Source organism: Mustela erminea, chromosome 4, assembly GCF_009829155.1.
Source record: "Mustela erminea isolate mMusErm1 chromosome 4, mMusErm1.Pri, whole genome shotgun sequence".
NCBI classification, from domain to species: domain Eukaryota; kingdom Metazoa; phylum Chordata; class Mammalia; order Carnivora; family Mustelidae; genus Mustela; species Mustela erminea.
The window spans coordinates 50,090,619-50,111,968 of NC_045617.1; the positions used below are offsets into that span (position 1 = coordinate 50,090,619).

Below are 21,350 nucleotides of genomic sequence, written 5' to 3' on the forward strand. Positions count from 1 at the left end.
TAACCCACTGAGCCACCCAGGCGCCCATCTAGTGTACTTTCTTAAGTTTATTTCTCCCCAGGTAGATAAACTTTAAAACGTTCTTTATACATAAGGATTTTATAAGGGTATTTCTTAGCATAAATTCCATTTCCCAGCTATTTTATTCTTGGGATATGAGTCTATATCACAGAATTGTTAGGGTACTTAAAAGATTAATAATTTTGGGCACTTGGGTGCCTTAGTCGATTAAGTATCTACCTTCACCTTAGGTCATGATCTCAGGTTCCTGGGATATGAAGTTCCTTATCCAGCTCTCTGCTCAGCAGAGCTGAGCTCCCTCTCCCTCTTTGCACTCACTCAAAAAAATAAAATCTTAAAAAAATATATTCATAATTTTCAATTTCTAGGTAAGATGCTCCCTTCTAAATGGTGGGTTTTGGTTTTTTGTTTGTTTGTTTTAAGATTTTTATTTATGTAGAGAGAGTTCATGTGTGTTTGCTAGCCAGGAGAGGGGCAGAGAGAGAGGGAGAATCTCAGACAGACTCCCTCCTGAGTACAGAGCTGTAGGTGGGGCTCAGTATCACAACCCTGAGACCAGGACCTGAGCCAAAATCAAGAGTTGGATGCCTAACCAATTGTTAACCAACCACCCAGGCGCACCAATCTCATTCATTTTTAAAAATATACCACTGCCTTCAACTCAGGTCATGGTGCCAGGGTTCTGGGATCAGGCCCTGCATTGGGCTCCCTGCTCAGCGGGGAGTCTGCTTCTCCCTTTCCCCCTCCACCCTCCTCCCTGGGTTGTGCTCGCTCTCCCTCAAATAAATAAAAGCTTTAAAAAGAAAAAGAAAAATGAGACCAAAAAATTGACCTTGGTTATAGACATGGAATAATTCCTTAATAGGATGATTCTGGTTAAGATAGTCCATCTTCCTGATTTGTGTTGAGTCTCTCTAGGACAACATACTTCTCATATTCACCTGTATGTATGATCCTCATGATTGATATAATTTAGAACCTGTCATTTTCGTCTGTATTCTAGTACTTCTAGCATGTCTCATTTCCAGATTTGTGTAATTCTTCCAAAAAGTCTTGCTTTGAGTGTCAGATGTTAGAATTTTAGGACTAGGTACTACTCTCGTGATCCTTTAAATTATCTTTGTCATTTCACAGAGAGATTAGGTGATTTGCCCATTACCAGAGAAGTCTCTTGGGTCAAAAGCCTCATTTAATTATTCATCTTTAAGTATTCATCTTTCTGCTTCTCAAAAATTACATTAGCAGTTGTGGATAGTATTCAGCCTTGAAAAAGGTGCTAGCATACTTCATTAAATAAGACATCTTCAAAGCTTTTTTTGTATTTTTTCAAATTCATTATAAATCTCTAAATTAATAAGATTGTACTAATTTCTTGGAAATATTCCTAGAATTCTTTAGTCAGTATGAGACTTTCCGACAGAGTAATTATTATTTTAACTTGTCTAATCCTTTCATCTCTTGCTTTAAAAACAAAATAACTTTGTCATTATTGCTGAATAAATTTTTTATCTTAACCTCTATTCTCTTTGAAATTTTTGCATTTATTGGTAAATACCACAGCCTGGATTTTCTCAGCTTTCCTTATTGTGATTTAATGTGTATGAATTTTATTGTGTGGTCTGTATTTACATATTCCCAAATGTTTAAGTATGCTTGATTTTATGAGAGGTAATTCATCTAAAATTCACTTGGACAATTAGTCATTATTATTCCTTTCTTTCTGTTTAATTTTCTACAGCATACATTAAATACTGGCATCAGTTGTATACAATATTAAATTTTATGTTGACTTATTCTTGGGTTAAGCAGTACATTAAATTTTATCATAGGCCCATATAATTCCAGTATGGATAGAGAAGATATTTCACCCTTTTGGTTTTGTTTGTTTTTTTCCATTTCATTTATTTATTTGGGAGAGTGAGAGAGAGAGAGCCAAAGGAGCCAGGGGGAGAGATCTAGAGAGAGAGGGACAAGCAGACTTCATGCTGAGGGCTGAGCCAGACACATGGCTTGATCTCAGGACCCTGAGATCATGACCTGAGCCGAAACCAAGAGTCAGACACTTAACTGACCAAGCCACCCAGGCCCCCCTTAATCCTTCGGGTTTTTTAATATAAGCTGCATTGTTTTTTAGTTATACATGAATAATAGTGCCTTCATGATTAAATTTTTTTTCTTTGGGAATTCTATATACTTTAAGCCTGATTTAAGAAAATGAAATCATTTTCAGAGAGAAGTACTTAACTTTTTTTGTTTGGCTTGCCTTAATCGCAGCATAATTATAAAAATGGTTACAGTATATTTAGTTATATAGGGAAAATAAAATATTTTCCTCCTTTGTATTAGCTGGAAAGCCTAGTCTACATTTTATGGTTATGTGCTTATTATTGGAGGAACCATTACTAAAGATAAATTTGACGTTTTAATTAATTAGATTATGGACAGCTTTTCTGATTGATTCATAAGTACACTCTTTTAATGCCTCCTTAATGAATAATGGTTAAGCCAAATAGTGTGCTTTTACTTTTTTCTGATGTTGTGGAAATAAACTTTTATTTGTTTACATAAAAGTCCCTTTGAAGTTATACAGATGCCTTATACCAAGAAAGTTGATACTGCCCAGCCATATTCATGTCATGTATTATTTAGGAAACCCCACGATCTTCAATAAGATTGATATTTTTTCTTTGCCTTTTTAGAGTTTTGTAAGTTCCATATCTCCAAAGTATTCTTTTACAGATCTTCTAACTGTAAACTTGGCAACGTTGGTAGGTAGCATAGAAATAGGATTGATTGATCCTTATACAGCCCACCTCACCAAAAAAAAAATTTAAAAAAGGAAAACATACAGAGCAAGGTTGCCTAAACATCATGTGAAGGATACCATGCTTGTGAACGTATATCAAATATCCTTTGCCGTTGCTGTGTCAGACTTCTTTTTTTAAAGATTTATTTATTTATTTATTTATTTGACAGAGAGAGAGACAGATCACAAGTAGGCAGAGAGTCGGGGGGGAATGGGAAGCAGGCTTTCTGCTGATCAGAGAGCCATATGTGGGGCTCTATCCCAGGACCCTGGGATTATGACCTGAGCTGAAGGCAGAGGCTTAACCCACTGATCCACTCAGGTGCCCCATAGACTTCTTCTAGATCTCTTCCTCTGTTCTGTTGTGTACTTAGAATTGTAAACATAGGCTTATAACAATAGTATTACATTTCTGGAAGCTTTTATTATATTAGAGTAGTTTTAAAGTTGTTGCTTTTTGTTTTTCATCTTTTGTGAAATTTTGAACTGAAATAAATAAAAACAGCACATAACCAAGGAAGTTTGAATTCTTAAGTCTTGAATTTTTTATGTTAAATTCTATCTAGAGATCGAATTTTTTCAAGTGGTTTGCCTAGAAAACATTGAAAAAGAGACCTGAATCCTGACATTTCTGCATTTGTAGTATCTCATTTTTTGCAAATACTAAGATATATGTGTTTACTAATGCTCATATGCTAATTTGGAGAAGTAGTTCTAGATTCTTTCTCATTTTTTGAATAGTTTTAACATAGACTCAAGGAATCAGTTCCCTTTGTCTGCTGTCTTTTCCTCCAACTTTCTTCACAACCAAAAAATGATCCTGTTAAACTTATTATTCATTTTCTTGCTGTATGGTTAATCTTTAGGTATATTAGTCATTAGATAAGTTTATTGATTTTCTTTCATATGATTAATTTTAAGGAGAGTTATTTCTTTTCCATTATTATCACTATACAAAATACATTAATAAACACCAGTGCACTCTTTCCTTCTTTTCAGCAAGCTCTAAAGAGAAACTAGTTTTCTTTTTGAGTCAATTTGTGGTACTATATTAACTTCTTGGGCAGAACCCTTTCTTTTAGAGTGATAGTTTCTCTTTTGACCAAAATGCAAACTTTCTTTGAGAAATCAACTATTCTTCTAAATTTTAATTTCACTTCCATATATGGTGAACTGCACATCCATTCCTACGCTATATTTTTAACACTAAAGAAAGAAAATTACCACTTCTCTCTTTTCTAAGCATTTCCTGAAATATTGGGATATTGCTAGTAAAATTCAGTTGTTCTAGATCAGTGGATACCGGAACAGAGAGGAGGTATTTCTTACCTGATAATGTGTGTGCGTTCCGATTCTGCTAATCCAGAAATCCAATCGCATTTGTTGAAAATCATCCTTAGTTGTTATTTGTTAGGGAGGTCAACTCCCTATTTTAGTTGTTTTCTGAAATTCAGTCCCTAGATGTGCTTTAGATAGGTTAGAACTTTTACCTCTTTCAGAACACTGCTAAAGAAGTTTCAACTGGAACATAGTCTGAAGAAGCACTGAGAGCAAAAAAAATTCAGAGTGGTGATTGGCCACCTCTGTTTGATTGACAGGTTGCAGGGAGAAACCCATTCGTTCTGGATTAATGGAACTGGAAAACAGAAAACAATTATCAGGTAAAAAAAACCTTTTCTTTAACCTTTGAAATTCACCATTTAAAAGAGGAGTCAGACCATCAAGGGAATTTATTACCAAAAAGAAAAAGATTTAGTGTCTTGTGAGCAATAATCTCTGGCTACTACTTCCAAGAGTTAACAAAACAAACAAACAACAAAAAAAATCGCTGCAGTTATGACACATAGTCAGCCTTTGCTGAAAGGGCTTGATTAAATGCAGATAAAATGGAATGTAAGGTGCAATTACATTGTAAATGTGGCTTAAAGACTTGAAGCAGAATTCTATGGGTGGGGGAAATTGATGTTTTATTTCCTGAATTGTGTCTGGTCTGTGTGTGCACAAAGAGAACACTTTGTTTTTCAAGGCTATTAATCTGGCACTTTTCATGATATTCACAAATTTTGTTACTGTACTCTGTTATGCTTAATCTTCACTCCATTGGGATGTATACTTCTGCATCTCTTTTATCATAAAATTTTTAGTAATGGTAGTGACCACTTCTTTATATTTTAATAGCAACTTTTTGATTGTTGGTTAAATATATTTCAGATTGAAGGCCAAGGACATGGTGCAGTGTTTGACTGCAAATGCTCTCCTGATGGTCAGCATTTTGCATGCACAGACTCTCATGGACATCTTCTTATTTTTGGCTTTGGCTCCAGTAGTAAATATGACAAGGTAGTGTATGATGATTCTGTATCTTTTTTTTTTTTCCTGGTTATTTTGTTTTAAATCCATGGATGGTTAGGAGGTGTATTTCAGGAGTAGATGAGCATTGTTTATGCTTTCAGCCTCAAGCTTGAAGAATCAATCATACTTTAAGTATTCTAGAGACTTACGTTTTAGAGAGGAGGGTGAACATTGCAGTTGTTAAGTTCCTATTCTCTGTAGTAGACATTAGTTAATAATTAGATCTTATTTAACCATCTTTACATTTCAGAAGGAATAACTCTATGTAGCCTGCAAGAGCAGTCTAGAAAGTAAATCTGAAGTCAGGATGGGAGAACTTGTCCATAGAGAGACTCTGAAATTATGTGAAATGTTTTATTTATATGGATAAAGTGCACTTATCTGGGGTATAAATCTGTGGCTTTCATGAGGTTCTCAAAAATACATGGCCTGCTGATGGTAGCTAATATTTTTAAATATTAAAGAGCTTATCTTAGTGATTAAAAGACCTAAAAATTGAATAGTTCGTAGAATTCCAAATCAATAAAATTTTGAAGCTACGGATTTGTCAGGCTTGAGTTCATATTAATAATTTTGTGTTATTTCAAAAAATCTAGAGAAAATGCTTATCAACTCTTGGAAAATTATGCCATGATTTAATATTTGTGTCAACATTTATTGTATACTTAAAGGTTTTCTTGAATTGTATAAATGACTTCATTAGAGTTTAATTCAAAGAAATTCATTGAGTGATTTCCTTTTGCAAAATGCTAAAACAGGTAATTACTATGTTTAATAGTTTAAAAAATAAGATAATTCATGGTAGCTCAATGAAAGTAGAAGTACCGCTGAATGATCTATACCTAGATTTGATTTTAACATTTAATTTGAAATTACACAACTTTATCATGTTAGTGTTTTATGTATACAGTCTTTTCCTTCTTGCAGAGAAAATTCAAAGTAGCTGCTTTTCTGGTCATAAAATTTAATGTAGAAGTATAATAAAGACTTACCATTAACTCAAGAAAAAGTATTGTTTTATGTTGTTGCTTAATACCATGATTTACATTAAGACATTGCCTTCCATTAGAAATTGATAATGATAAATTTTTATTTTTCCAATCTTTGTGGACCTCTTTTTTATAGATAGCAGATCAGATGTTCTTTCATAGTGATTATCGGCCCCTTATTCGTGATGCCAACAACTTTGTATTAGATGAACAGACTCAGCAAGCACCTCATCTCATGCCTCCCCCTTTTTTGGTTGATGTTGATGGTAATCCTCATCCATCAAGATATCAGAGATTAGTTCCTGGTCGTGAAAATTGCAGGGAGGAGCAACTTATCCCTCAAATGGGAGTAACTTCCTCAGGTAAAGGCTCATTTTCATAGATAGCCAAATTTTCCATTTCTAATGATGTCTTGTAAAATTGCTAATTGGGTAAAGCTTTGTTATTGTTTTGAACAAATGAGAAGTAAAATTATTTTTAAAAATTTCTCTAAAATCCTTTAAACAGTTCTGAATTATATACTGCTAGAAGATTAAGAAACATTGGAGAGTTAAAGCAATGATCTTGGTAATTTATTCATTCATCTTTGTGACACCTGGTAAACTGGTATTCAGTAGTGAATTTATCAGGTACAATCCTTGTTCTCATGGAGTAAGATTAATAAGCACAGTTATAAACAAATAGTTAAAACCTGTGATAAATGTTATTAAAGGGAATAATAGTATGATGTGAAAGAAAGAATAAGAATAGATACCTTATTCATATTGAAGATTGTTTTAAGAAGTGATCAACTTCTAAAAATTTAAGTAAGGTAGGAATGAAAGTGTTGACAGCTGTTTTGGTGAAATAATAGAGTGTGAAAGTCTAATTAGTTGACGAATTAAAAGGGACTTGAAATGGAGACAAGGTCTGTAGACCTTCCCTTTTGACAAGAGATGTAGCACTAATTTATTAAGTGAAAGTAATAGAAACCATTATAAAAGAAGGTTAAACCAGTAATTTAAGAATCTTTGTTATAGTTTAGACTAGTATAATTTATGAAGGCACCTGGGTGGCTCAGTCAGTTAAGTGTCTGACTCTTGGTTTCAGCACAGGGTCACGATCTTACTGTTGTGGGATCAAGCCCTGAGTCTGGCTTCACACTCAGTGCCAAGTCTGCTTCAGAATTCTTTCTGCCTCTCCCTTTGTCCATCCCTGCTTGTGCTCTCATTCTCTTTCTCTCAAATAGGTAAATAAATCTTTTTAAAAAGAAAAATTTAAGAAAATATTTTAAGTTCTGAACTCTGGCATAATGGACAAAATTTCTAAGTAGATGTAAAGGACACATAAGGGATGTAATATTTAACGAGTAACTTTTATATAACAAATTTAGATTCTATAAGCTGTGCAGAGAAACCAGTCTTATTGCATTCCAGAGGGCCCATCTCTTATTTTCCTTTAAGGATTGGGCATGAAATTGTAATGAGGATGAACATACTGGATAGGAAGGGCTGCTCTTGAAGGTGGTCATGCCCACTCAGGATGGAGGGTGAGGGGAAGCATTAGAAGAATAGACTCTGCTGCTACTTGCAGAGAGTAGTACAGTTCAGCAGACCTGAAAGTCTGGAGTATGTGAAATTAAAATATCTTATACATGGACACAGCATGAACTCAAGGAATCTAAGAAGCAGGTTGTATTCAAGAAATCTAGTCAGGTATTCAGAGTAGAGAAGTCTAAATTAATAGAGAAGTCTTGATCATAGGACTGAAATTAAGATAAATGTCTTCAGTCTCTTAGAGGGGAAATGGAATCAGATCTTGCCCAGGTCTCAGAATAGGGTTCAGGCATGGGGAAATAAGGAAAGGACTCATTTATTAAAATATCAGTGCTATTTAATTATTGTGGCTATTACTTTTTCCTCCATTTAACCCATTTGTATACGACTTTCATAAATAATCTCATTTAATTCGTATGGTATCCTTATTCTGAAAGTTGAGAAAATGGAAATTTAACAACATATTTCTTGTTTAAGTTAAAGTGTATGAAATCACAGGGACTCAAATGCAGTTCTGACTCTTAGTCCATTGTTTGTTTTTCCATACTAAGCTGCCCTTACTGTAAAAAAGTGTAGATACTGGTTATTAGTATAGGACCACAAGAGAACCCTTAGCAATAATTATGGCTTCAAAGTGAGTCATAGAATTTGTAAGTGTTCTAGGTCACAGAATTTAGGGTAAAACATCATTTCTTTCATTATTTTTGATTTAGCCAAGTACAGTACAGGACAGAAGAAAAACACTTGTTGAAAAAATCTTTAGCATTATTTGTAACTTTTTCTATTTGTAAATCTAGATCTATAGATGATGGGTATTATAATGATAAGTCAGCTTGAATGCAGTTTTGTTATATTATTACATTTGTATTTGAGTAATACACTTTATGCCTCTTCAGTTACAACTTGAGCTCTATCAGATTACTTCTTGATGTTCAGATATGAGATGTTTTCCCAGCAGCACAACAGGAAAGCATCCACAGGCATTTTAACTTTTACCTCTGCTTTTACCACTTTCTAGCTTTGTGACCTTGGACAACTTATCCCATTGAATTTTAGTTTTCTCTTATAAAATGAAATAACATTATGTGCTTAGTACATGTAATTTTCCCTTTCCTTATATTTTTTTCACTACTGATTCTTCATTTCAGAATGTTCTTTGTATCTTCTCTTCCCAGCCCACTCTAAAAGTCTGGTTTGATGAAACCATTTCTTCATTTCTTATATATCCACTTACCTGCTATTAATTGCTCCTTTCTCTCATGGCAGTGCTTTCATGTCTCATACACTTTTTTTTTTTAATTCATTCAGTAGGATTGAACATTTTTATATGCCCACCACTGTGTTCAGATTAAGAATTAAAATATTAAATAAAGCAATCCATTCTTTTGCAGAACTAACTAGCGGGCTTCCTTTTTATATTGGGCTGAGTACTAAGACATATATATTGTTTGAGAAAATGAAAGAGAATAGCAACTAAGTCTTTCAGGGGTAGTCTAGAAAGATTTCACAGAGCAAGTATCAGAGAGATAAAAACCATGTTAGTTGGTGCTTGAAGGATGTTAGTGTTTATTACATTTATACTTCAGTTGGGAGTATTGTGGTTAAAACCTCCAAAAGCATAAAGCATAAACCTCCTTTTAGGCGAGCAGAAGAGTCCAATAGTCCCATATGACTGGTACAGGTGAAAGTTGATGCTGGAAAATTAGGGTGGGTTAAAACACACCAAGTTACTCCCTACCTCTGAGGCTTTGTTCCAACGCTTGGATTTTATCTGGAGTGTTCTTTTTCTTGCTCCTCACATGAATGACTAATTTTTCTTTTTCTTCCAGTCTTAATTCAAATGCTGCCTTCTTAAAAAGGGCATCTTCAACTTTTCTGACTCACCATAAGCAGTTCCCATCTCTTCTCCCCATTTTCTTTCTGTTATCATCTTTAACATTCTTCATAGTCTGCATTTATATAGGGTTTATTGTTCAGTTTTCCCATTAGAATGTTAGCTGCCTGAAGTCAAGGACCTTGATATCCTATTCACCACTGCATCCTTACTTCCCTGGTATATAGCTCCTAACACATAGTAGACACTCAAGAATTTACTGAGTAAATGAAGCAGTAAAGGTTTTTTTGTTTTGTTTTGGTTTTTTTTTTTTTGAGAAAGTGGGTAATCAGATTTGCCTTTTTTCAAAGTAGCTGGTCTAAGAAATCCCACTTTTGCCATTTATTAGATATATGACATTGAGTAGTTATTTTGGTTTTCTCTTCTGTAAGTAGAGTTAATAATATGTATCTAATTTATTGCTGTGGGGTTAATATGAGTGCCTGAATCATAAACACTTGGTGAACCTTATCATCTTGTCATGTTTGTAATATATTGAGTTAGCATATTTCTGGTTTTGTGTGTGTATGTTTATTTTACTGCCATGATTTCAGGTTAATCATTTTAGATATTTCTAGAGCTTGTACTCAAGATTTATGTTTAATTCTGGATGCAGAGTGATCTTAATTAGTAAAATGGTTTGACTAGTTGACTAAAGTGTCATTAGTATTTTGTGTGGTATTATATAGGACTGAACCAAGTTTTAAGTCAGCAAGCAAACCAGGAGATCAGCCCATTGGACAGCATGATTCAAAGACTACAACAGGAGCAAGACCTGAGACGTTCTAGTGAAGCTGGTATCAGTAATACCAGCCGTTTAAGTAGAGGTAAGCAGTGATTGCTTTAAGTGAAATATTTAAAAAATTGTAATAGTTTAAACTCTGAACATTAAGAAGTGATTAAACAAATTATGACACATCCATAAAATGAAACATTAGGCTGCCAGAATGATCGTTTTTAAAAATATATAATGCCTAAGAGAATGTTCATAGTACAAGGTTTCAAACTGTAGATAATGAGTCTTCAAATATGTATATTCTTCCAGATTTCCAAGTACAAACATATAGAACCTAAAAAAATCTTTAAAAATAAATTTATTCATTAATGTGTGGAAATACACTCCTCAGTCTCAAATATCTCACTGTCCTTATTGTCATGTATTATTTTCAGAGAAAAGTTAAAAGAAATTTATGAAGCATAATATTCTTGGGTTTTCTGTTTTAGCTTCTTACATAGTTTTCCCAAAATACAAAGCATTTTTAAAAAATTAATTACATGTCAGTTATTAATTTAATTTACATGTCAGTTAATTTACATGTCAGTTCTGTCAACAGTTATGATTCATTAGTTTATCAAATTAACTGAATAGCCATGTTTTGTTTTCATTAAATTTTCACCTATGATTTGGTTCCCAATTTGGTAATTATTTGCCATAATATGAAGTTTCATGTATAAGATAATACAGATTTTGTTTTCCATTAAGCTAATGTTTCTAAATAAATTCAGTCTATTAATTTTTCACTTAGGCTCTGTAAGTTCTACCTCAGAAGTTCATTCACCACCAAATGTAGGACTGAGGCGTAGTGGACAAATTGAAGGTGTACGGCAAATGCACAGCAATGCACCAAGAAGTGAAATAGCCACAGAGCGGGATCTGGTAGCTTGGAGTCGAAGGGTGGTGGTACCTGAGCTATCAGCCGGTGTAGCCAGGTAAGCGGAGTTGTGAAGTTTTATGTACCACCGTTGTTTATGTTTGTTTTGAATTTTAGTCTTCAAAGTACCTTTTCAAGTTTGTAATTTATTTTAAATTCATTTGAAGAGGTAGTATTTTAAACTAGTCATGACTCTGGAAGAAAATTAAGTTTTAGTCATGTCCTTTCCTAGAATAATTGATGTAAAAGATATGGCAGGGGCTGTGTTAAGGTGATAGCATGTTTTAATCTTAGTTTGTTTTGTTTAACTACATCTTAAAACAAATTTCATGAAGTTTGTTAAACTCTTTTAGAGATTTTACTAAGGATTTTTCTAGTTCTTTAACTTAAAAAGTAGTAATTGTATAATTTAAAAACACTTTGAACATGACTGTTTATGTAGGCTAGGCTTTTTGATTGGACAATACTTCAAATTTGTGTTAGGATTTAAGATTAATTATACAAATAATGTATAAATTTGAACAATTACTTTATGTGATAACAGGTATACCCAGATGTCCTTAATAAAAAAATTAACTCATATTTTTAGTTAGATTTTTTTTTTTTAAAGATTTTATTTATTTATTTGAGAGAGGGAGAGTATGAGAGGGAGGAGGATCAGAGGGAGAAGCGGACTCCCTGCAGAGCAGGGAGCCCCATGCAGGACTCTTCCTGGGACTCCAGGATCATGACCTGAGCCGAAGGCAGTTGCCCAACCAACTGAGCCACCCAGGCACCCTTTAGTTAGATTTTTGTCTCTTTTTTTAATTTTAATGTTAAGATTTAAAGGGGGTTCAATAAGTAACATCCATCTTAACAATAGTTCTAAAGGAAGTGAACATACAAAAGAACGAGATATGAAATCAGAATGGAACTTTCTGTTATTGATACTAGTGTGAAGGATGTGGCTTTCATCTACATGAAAGTGTGTTCCTAGTCTGGAACCCCAAACAGGTAACACTAGATCATGTGGGGTTTGGGTCTTTAAAATGCAGTAAAAAATGTATACATTGCAAATAAGGGCATAGTACTGGGCCATATTAAGCTGGTTTTTCTTCCAGGGCACATCAGTTAATTAGTTCACTTCTTCCCCTGGAAAGAGAGTGAGTAGAAGAGAGGCCAGGAGTGGGTTGCTAGTTGATAATGAATGTCCCCATACATGGAAGGAAATAGGAGGAGGGGGGAAGATTTGTATCTTTCCATATGTTCTTTACCTTTTTATCCCTTTTTCATTGAGCTTAACCATTGAGCCAATGGTCAGGCAGGGCTATGACCATGACTTCAAAGGATATTTGACCTCCCTGGAGCTTTGCCCCCAATACTTAGTAGTCTTAACTTTGAGAATCTTCCTGGGCTATGCCCCACTTCTAGGTGGTTTACAGTTTGCCACTAGAAGGCTCTTATGTGGGTCAGACCTATTACATTAATTAAAATTAAATCCAGGGGTGCCTGGGTGGCTCAGTGGATGAAAGCCTCTCCCTTTGGCTCAGGTCATGGTCCTGGGGTCCTGGGATCGAACCCCACATCAGAACTCTGCTCAGCGGGGAGCCTGCTTCCTTCTCTCTCTCTGCCTGCCTCTCTGCCTACTTGTGATCTGTGTCTGTCAAATAAATAAATAAAATCTTAAAAAAAAATTAAATCCAGTGACATTGATGGGATTCCAACAAATAATAAATAAAGAAGTCTCTGAAACTCAACAGGAGGAGTGTCTAGGTGGCTCAGTCAGTTAAGCGCGTGCTTGCATCTCAGGTCATGACCTGGACTCAAGCCTCCTCATCAGGCTCCCTGCTCAACAGGGAGCCTGCTTCTCCCTCTTCATCTGCCTACCGCTCCTGTCACTTGTGCTCTTTCTGCCTGCCTCAGATAAATAAATAAAATCTTAAAAAAAAAAAAAAAAAAAAGGAAAAAAAAACCTCATTGGTAAGTTTAAAAATCCAGTCAGAAAATGAGCAAAAACACACAGACATGTCATCAAAGAGGATATGCAGATGGGAATTAAGTACATGAAAAGATACTTGACATCATTAGCCATTATTGAAATACAAATTAAAACTGCCATGGAAATAATCTCTATATACCTATTAGAATGACCAAAATGGGGATGCCTGGGTGGCTCAGTTGGTTAAGCCGCTGCCTTCAGCTCAGGTCATGATCCCGGGGTCCTAGGATCGAGTCCCACATCCAGCTTCTTCCTCGGTGGGGAGTCTGTTTCTCCCTCTGCCTCTGCCTGCTTATGCTCTCTCTCTCTCTCTCTCTCTCTCTCTCTCTCTCTCTCATAAATAAATAAATAAATAAATAAAATCTTTAAGAAAAGGGGTGGGGAATGTGCCTGGGTGGCTCAGAGGGTTATGCCTCTGCCTTCATGTCAGGTCATGATCTCAGGGCCCTACATTGGGCTCTCTGCTCAGCAGGAAGCCTGCTTCTCCCTCTCTCTGCCTACTTGTGATTTCTGTCAAATAAATAAATAAAATCTTAAAAAAAAAAAAAGAATGACCAAAATATAGTGCCATCACCCAGTACTAAGGAGGATGTAGAGAAACTGCATCACTGTTCATTACTGGTGGAAATGTAAAATATTGTGACCACTCTGGAAAACAGGCACTTTCTTAAAAACTTAAATGTGTAACTACTATATTATCCATTAATTGCACTCTTGATCATTTATACCAAAGAAATGATAACTTACATTTACACAAAAACCTGTACATAAGTGTGTGGCAGCTTTATTTGTAATAGCCAATAACTAGAAACTACCCAGATATCCTTAATGAGTACATGGTTAAGCAGATTTAGCTATATCCACACCATGGAATACTACTCTGCAATAAAAAGGAAACAACCTATTGATAAAATAGATTGAGTGAATCTTGAGGAAATTACGCTGAGTGAGAAACCAGTCTCAAAGGTTTACATACTTTAAGGACTATTCTTAAAATACCCATAAGAGGTAGAGAACAGGTTAGTAATTGCTAGACCTCGTGGAGAGGAAGGGTTGAGGGGGAAGAGAGAAAATTGGGGTTATAACTATGAAAAGTACACCATAAGGGATAATTTTGGTGATGGAAATATTCTGTATCTCACCTGGGATAATGGATACACAAACTTGCACATTGATAAACTTGAATAGAACTAAATACACGTACACACATGAGTAGAAGTAAAACTGGTACTGAATAGTGCGGTGTATCAATGTCAACATTCAGATTGTGATACTGTACTATAGTTTTACAAGATGCTACTATTCAGGAAAACTGGGTAAAGGAGACAAGGAATTTCTGTATTATTTTCTTAAAACTGTGTATCTACAGTTATTCCAATAAAAAGTTTAATTAAAAAAGAAAAAATTAAGGTGAAACAAAAAATTAAATCAAGGCCCATTCTTTTCACAAGATTTAAATTTATTCAGTCTCCATTGAGTATTATTACCAGCTGTGAGATCTGCAATTAAGTGAAATGACATTAATATACTGTAGTAATAAAATATTAACACTGTAGTGTTCTTCCAAGTTCGAATATTAACACCTTTCCAACTGAAATCTCCAGGGAAAAATTAAAGTTCAAAGATAAAATACCCCTGTAGGTCAAAAACTTTAAAGTTATACGCAATTAAAGTAAAAAATAAAATTCTCTCGCCCTTTTAAGTTTGGGTTCCATGAAATTAAAGTTCACAATTAATGGTCCTCAACTATTTCTGTTTTTCACTTTCAGCTCTATGCCTGGAATGAGTTGGAGGTTTTTCAGTAGCTGAAGCCAGAGATAATATAGTTTTCATTGGAGAGAATATAGTTCTTTCAGGGTTTTAGAAGTTATAATTCAGCCTCAAGGTTCTCTGTGCGTTTTGTTAAGATTTTAGCTATCCATGTGGCATAAGAGATTTATCACAGCCCACACTGACATAATTTTTTAAAAAAGTAAATCTAATTTCTAACTCTTAGAGCATTTACCTTAGGAATAACCATGTTCCCAGTACTGAATACTTGATTTGCCAGAGACCATAAACAGAAGCAGTAGTATCAAACTCAGATAGTTTGTCTCTCCAATATTCTAGTCATTTAATGCCGTTATGTCCAGAGTTAACAGTCTATGCATTGAAACTCAGAAATGTTTATCACATGCCTCCATCCAATAAGAAAACATCAGGAGTAGCATTCCCTCTCTGACACCAAACATGCCTTTCCGAGTGAAATCAGTTATAAAAAAAGTCTAGATTAACATGTATGGCTTTTAATTCTCTTTCAGTAGGCAAGAAGAATGGAGAACTGCAAAGGGAGAAGAGGAAATAAAAACTTACAGATCAGAAGAGAAAAGAAAACACCTTACTGTTCCAAAAGAAAATAAAATACCCACTGTTGCAAAGGTAAATAGTAGTTACTTTTATACTAAATACTATGCCTCATAAGTATAGTAACTACTTTAAGGCCCTTTTGTAAGTAAAGATGTTAACATCATAAAAAGAATAATTAATGCAATAAAGTTGGTATAGTTAATTCTTGATTATCTTTTTAGGTTGTCTGTTACCACTTTAAATTTTTTATTTTACTGCCTTCTAGTATACCTTTTCCCCAAATGCCAATTGTTACATGCCCATTAAATGTAATAAATTATAAGCCTAAATAAGATCTTTTATGCCGCTTCTAGTCAGCGAATGGGAGAAGAATTAGGCACAAACAAGTCAGCTGCAAGAGATTGGGAGCAGGGGACAACAGTCGAAAAGACTGCTGCCCCGAGCAACTCCACAGTCTCACTTTTATTAGATAGAAACAGGAACCAACAGAAGAGTCGATGAAGGTCAAATGTTAGTCATATGCCTTGTAGATAAACAAGAAGGAAGGCAGAATATGTCTGTACAAGTAGTATAAAGTTTATAGTTGAACAAGCACATTCAAAGGACTTACTAAGTAGCCACAGGTGCTCTCCAGGGGGAAAGGGGAGATATCGGAAAAATGAAGCAGGCAGTGTTCCCCCCCTGAGCGGGCCGGGCATTCCCAGCTGCTCGGCTTCCATGGAGCAGGCGGCATTAAATGAAGCAGGCAGTGTTCCCCCCTGAGCGGGCCGGGCATCCCCAGCGGCTCAGCTTCAAGGCCGTATATGGTCCTCTCCCCCAGAGGCCTGTTGCAGTGTCTGTTTTTCTTAAGGCTGTATCTAAATGTGCTTGGTAACTAGTAAAATTTCGGGGGGGGGGGGTTATATTTTAAGTGATACATTGTTCTGAGGGGCAGTTGCACTTTTATTTTTTAGTTCTGCCATTGGTTGCGTACTCCAAAACAGCTATTGCTTTTGGTTATTTGTCCTTTTTCTTTTTTTCTATTTTGCACGTTAATATAGGTAAGTCAGCTATGCTACTCTAAATAATAGTTCTTATTTTCCCCATTAAAAGAAGTTGTTTCTATTAGTTTGCCTTGTTGGTTTCTCTGTCATCCTACTTTGGAGAAATTTTTGGATTTCATTTGTTTATGCCCTAATCTGGGAAAGATGTGTATTTATCTCCTTGAGTGTGAAGGAATCATACTTAACCAACTCCCATTCTTCTTTCTCAAACCACCTTAGTTTGAAAGTTTCAGAATTGAGGTAAACTACAGAGCATCTTCATTTATCACTCTAAGCACCTGTCTAAGCACAGTCTAAGCACCTGTCTAAACAAAAATAAAACTGGTCTCTTAACCCTACTTTGTTCTCCTTTCTCTTTCTATTTGAGTTCCTTAAACCTGTATATTGGTGTCCTTTTCTAGAGTTTTTTTTATTTTGTGACTTTTCTTTTTAAAGGACTCAAGTAGTCCTTTGCTATCTTACATTTTTCTTTATTAAGGGTATCATACCCTGGGATCAGTAGGACCCCACAATGGTTCCCATTAGTATAATCTGAGGTAATCTTTTGTTTTCTGGGGGGTTTTTTGGTTGTTGCTGGTTGGTTGGTTCATTGGGGTTTTTTTCATGGTGACTGAAAAGCATACCCTTTTTTGGATCCTTTGCTCGGAATCCAAGGATGTGGGGGATATAAACTCTTAGAGTGATGGTGAGAGTTTGTATTGCTACCACTTTTTTGGATGGAACATGGTAATATCTATTAAAATTAAAAGAATATGCTTTTTTTAATCCAATAATTGTAATTTTCTTCAAAGTGTTTTTTTTATAGGAAAGTACTAATATGAATGTGTGTGTATATATATATATGTATGTCTGTACACTCAGATATTATAGTTTTCTGGTAGCAACAACTAGAATGACTTTAGTGACTATTGGTGGAAGAGAGGTAGACTGTTGTGGTATCTGTTAGCTAAGGAATATAATGCAGCTTTTTTTAACAAAACCAGTTAGAACTCCATTGCCTTAGGGAAATGTTCGTGATACATTTTTAAGTGGAATAAACAAGTAGAACAGTAATGTTTATGGCCGTCTTTCATCCCGGAGTTGCAGTGTTTTTTTCCTCTAATAATAAAGATACTGTGCAGGTGGGAAGTATAAATTAATACAAAAACCATTTAGAAAACAGTCATAATAATAGTAGTTACACGATTTTTGGTAGCAGGTTTGGTCCCCAAATTACAGTGGTTTAAATAAATGGGTGTAATATTTATCTCTGATGTAAAAGCCTCAGTCGGTTGGTCCAGACACAGTATGATGATGCAGGTGTTGAGAACTGAAGCTCTTCTCATTTTTCTGATTCTCTTGGGTGTGAACTTGAATTTCTGCCTCAAGATACCAGCTTTCTCATTTAAGGTTAAAGGATGGAGGATCAAGTCAATAAGGAGAGTGCAGAGGGCACACATATGCTCTATTGAGGGATATTCTTTGAAGTTACTCTGTAACATTGTGCCAAATATCCCATTGGCCAGAATTTTAGTCATATGAAATTCTGACAAAGAAAATTTTTGTGTTTGTGCAAAAAGAGGAGAACAGATGTTGGTTGACAGCCAGCTTTCCCTTCTACTGTATCATTTAGGAAAGCATTAAAATCATGAATGTTCTTTAACGTGGCATTTATCCTCAAGAAATATGAAATTGAGGAGAAAGCTTTACAAAATGGAACAAATTGCAATTTTTAATTAATGCATTTGAACTGTAGGTAAATATATTTATGTTAAATGAAAAAGCACATATTACTCAAAGTTTAAGTGTTTCCTTTTTATACCTTTACATAGATTTCAAAGTTTCTACAAAATTAGAAAGTCCTTTAGTAATTGTTTTGGAGAAAACCCAGGTGGAGTGAATCTTATATCCTTGCATGTGAAAATGTCTTTTATTTTATTTGGCTATTACTAGTAGCTGTTTAGACAAGAGTAGGGCTGAAGTGAGGGCAGGGTTGTAGTGCAAGACTGGTTCCACAATCGTAGAAGGAACTGGAGAGTGGAGATGGATGTAGGAACAGGGAATGGTTGAACCCAGGTTGCAGTATTATATAGGTCTTGAAGTACACACCCAGAATCTTTTTTAGGAGTACAAAGCAAGACTTAGATATTTGCTCTTTTCACTTTCCTCCTCAGTGCAATATTCACAACACACTTGTGAAGCCAAACCATGATAGGAGGAATAAAACCACACTGTAGATGGACTTAGATGACTTACACAGGGAAGCTATTGGGATACACATTACAGATACTTGAAATAGCATATTCTTAGAGCTAGGAGGGGATATTGGAAATGTAAGGAAAAGCAGTTCTGTAGAGGATACTATTTGATATATTGGGATGAAGCACATCATTATTGAAATAGAGAAGAACTCAGTAGATTACTTGACTGGAAGAATGTAAGACCCTGAAAGATGAGTTAGTAAGCTGGAAAGTCCAAGTTGAAGAACTCTCAGAATGTATCAACAAGGGATGAAATGATCTAAAGATATTATATGGGAAGTGTAAAAAACAACATATGTTTTTATGTAATATGTATGTAGATATATGTAGAGAGAGCATACAAGATTAGAGGAAGGAAAGGGATGAAAAAATAATGAACGAGAATTTCTGTTTCTCCACATGTAATATAAAATCTTTACAAAGCTGAAAAATTTTCCGAAAATTAACTTTTAACTGGTGTGCCAGAGTATAAATAAGAAAAGACATCGTGAGTCAAACAGAATAAATAAGGCAAAAATAATATAGAATTTAAAAATGTAAAACCTCAACACATTATAATATGTGAGAACAAAACAATATGCTGAAAGTTTGTGGAGAGAAAAAGAAAATCACCTGCAAATGAATAAGAACTTGACTAATGTTAGACTTCTTATTGCTGTTAACAAAATGATTTCCATTGCGTACCCCACAGCCAGAAAGAGAGAGAAAGAAATCTTTAAGGAATGAGCAGTATTTAAAAATTTGGCTATCATCTCCACACAGTTTATGGTTGGAACGATAAATGCTGGAAGCAAGTGCTAATGTGCATTCGTTCAAGGGATGGAAAGTCTACCTGTAAAGATGAAAATGCCTGTGGAACCATGCTGCTTGTAGTTCTGGATATCCTGCTACCAGCTCATCCATCTGATAGGTGCTTGTGCCTGTTTCTCCATGACATCCACAAAATCGGGTGGTGTTGGTGCTGTCCCTATGGGCCAAGTGGAGACGGGTATTCTCAAACCTGTGATAGTGGTCACGTTCGCTCCCATCACCATTACAGTTATAGCAAGTCTGTTGAAATGTGTACACCATGAAACTTTGAGTAAAGCTCTTCCTGGGGCTAATGTGGCTTTCATGTCAAGAACATGTTTATAAAAGTTGCTTGCCATGGCAGTATGGCTGCTGACAGCAAAAATAACCCACCAGTGGAAGCAGCTGGCTTCACAGATCAGGTTTTTATCCTGAGTCACTGGGCCAAATCAGTGAATTGTCATGCAGCTTCACACTGCTTGCAAGTTTGCTGAGCCAAAGGAGATTGCTGTTCTGGGAGGAAGCTGAATGGCCCTGAATTCTTGAAATCTGTTGATGCTGCCATAGTTGATACAATTCTTGGCAGGCCCATGTATGTTGAGAGGTTCTCTATCGTCCTTGGGGTCATTTGGCTCTTTGTGATGTAAGACAGTTATCATGGGTGTAAACAAAGCAGTGAACAAGAAGGCTGCTGGAGCTGGCGAGGTCATCAGGTCTGTCCAGAAAGCTCAAAACTAAGTGAATATTATCCATAATACCTGCCACCCTGTCTTAATCAGTGGTAAAAGAGTGATCCCAGAACTGTTTGTCTCAATTTGCTGTTTAAGTTTAATATTAAGAAACTGTTTAGGGATAATGATGCATCATAAAACCTTGAAGAAAAGAACCTTTTGTGGATCATTTGGTTTGTGTGAGTGTGCAGCAAATTTTAGGTAATTTGTTTTTAAATCACTACTTTTTAGGGGTGCCTAAGTGGTGCAGTCAGGTGTCTGACTCTTATTTTTGGCTCAGGTCATGATCTTGGTGATGAGATTGAGCCCCAGATTGGGCTCTGCGCTCATCTCAGTCTGTTTGAGAGTCCCTCTCTCTGCCTCTCCCTCTCAAATAAATTGAGAGTGCTCTCCTTCTCAAATAAATAAATAAATCCTTAAAATAATTAATAATTCAATTAGTCAGTACTTTTTAATGGGAACATCTTGGCCAGAAATCTGTCATAGAATTTTGAGACCCATTAAAACAAAGTTTAATGAGAAGGGGGAAAAAAAAGGCTATAGCTATAGTTATATTAGAGATATCCAAAGTTTTTTATATATATATGTATATACATATATATAAAATACATATGTAGTGATAGATACCCAAAGTTATTTCCTGTCACTTTAAGGATTTTCTTATTGTATGTTGTATATTTATGATATATTGTATATATAAATCTGATGTCTTTTTTTGCAAGTTATCTTTATTCTTTTTTTATATAGATACAGTTGGGTTTTTTTCCAGGTGTGAATTCTTGTGTTTGTTGAGTTTGTTCATCTTTGTCACCATGTTGGATTTTATCAGTTTCTTTTGATGCTTGTTTACTAGTGTGTTCTCATTTACTGTATTTATTCTGTGGCAGTAAAGAGATAGCCAGCCAACTGGTGTCCTAGCCTCAAAGTGGCAGGGTGGTTTGTGACCACCATTTTGGTTTCCTTTCCTTTGTCTCTGCCCATTACATATGCCTCAC

The 21,350-nt window shown here is 35.3% G+C and overlaps 1 protein-coding gene across 6 annotated transcripts in view; it reads left to right on the top strand.

Moving 5' to 3' along the window:
* PHIP (pleckstrin homology domain interacting protein) overlaps nucleotides 1–21,350 on the top strand; it is a 131,528-nt gene that overhangs the window by 65,400 nt on the left and 44,778 nt on the right. For 5 of the 6 annotated variants that reach the window (XM_032339209.1, XM_032339210.1, XM_032339215.1 and 2 more), the window contains 5 exons: nucleotides 5,039–5,167; nucleotides 6,305–6,530; nucleotides 10,266–10,403; nucleotides 11,103–11,286; nucleotides 15,507–15,624. In XM_032339209.1, coding sequence (XP_032195100.1) covers nucleotides 5,039–5,167; nucleotides 6,305–6,530; nucleotides 10,266–10,403; nucleotides 11,103–11,286; nucleotides 15,507–15,624 — 795 coding nt within the window. The remainder of the gene's footprint in view (nucleotides 1–5,038; nucleotides 5,168–6,304; nucleotides 6,531–10,265; nucleotides 10,404–11,102; nucleotides 11,287–15,506; nucleotides 15,625–21,350) is intronic. The other variant, XM_032339211.1, reaches the window with a different exon arrangement.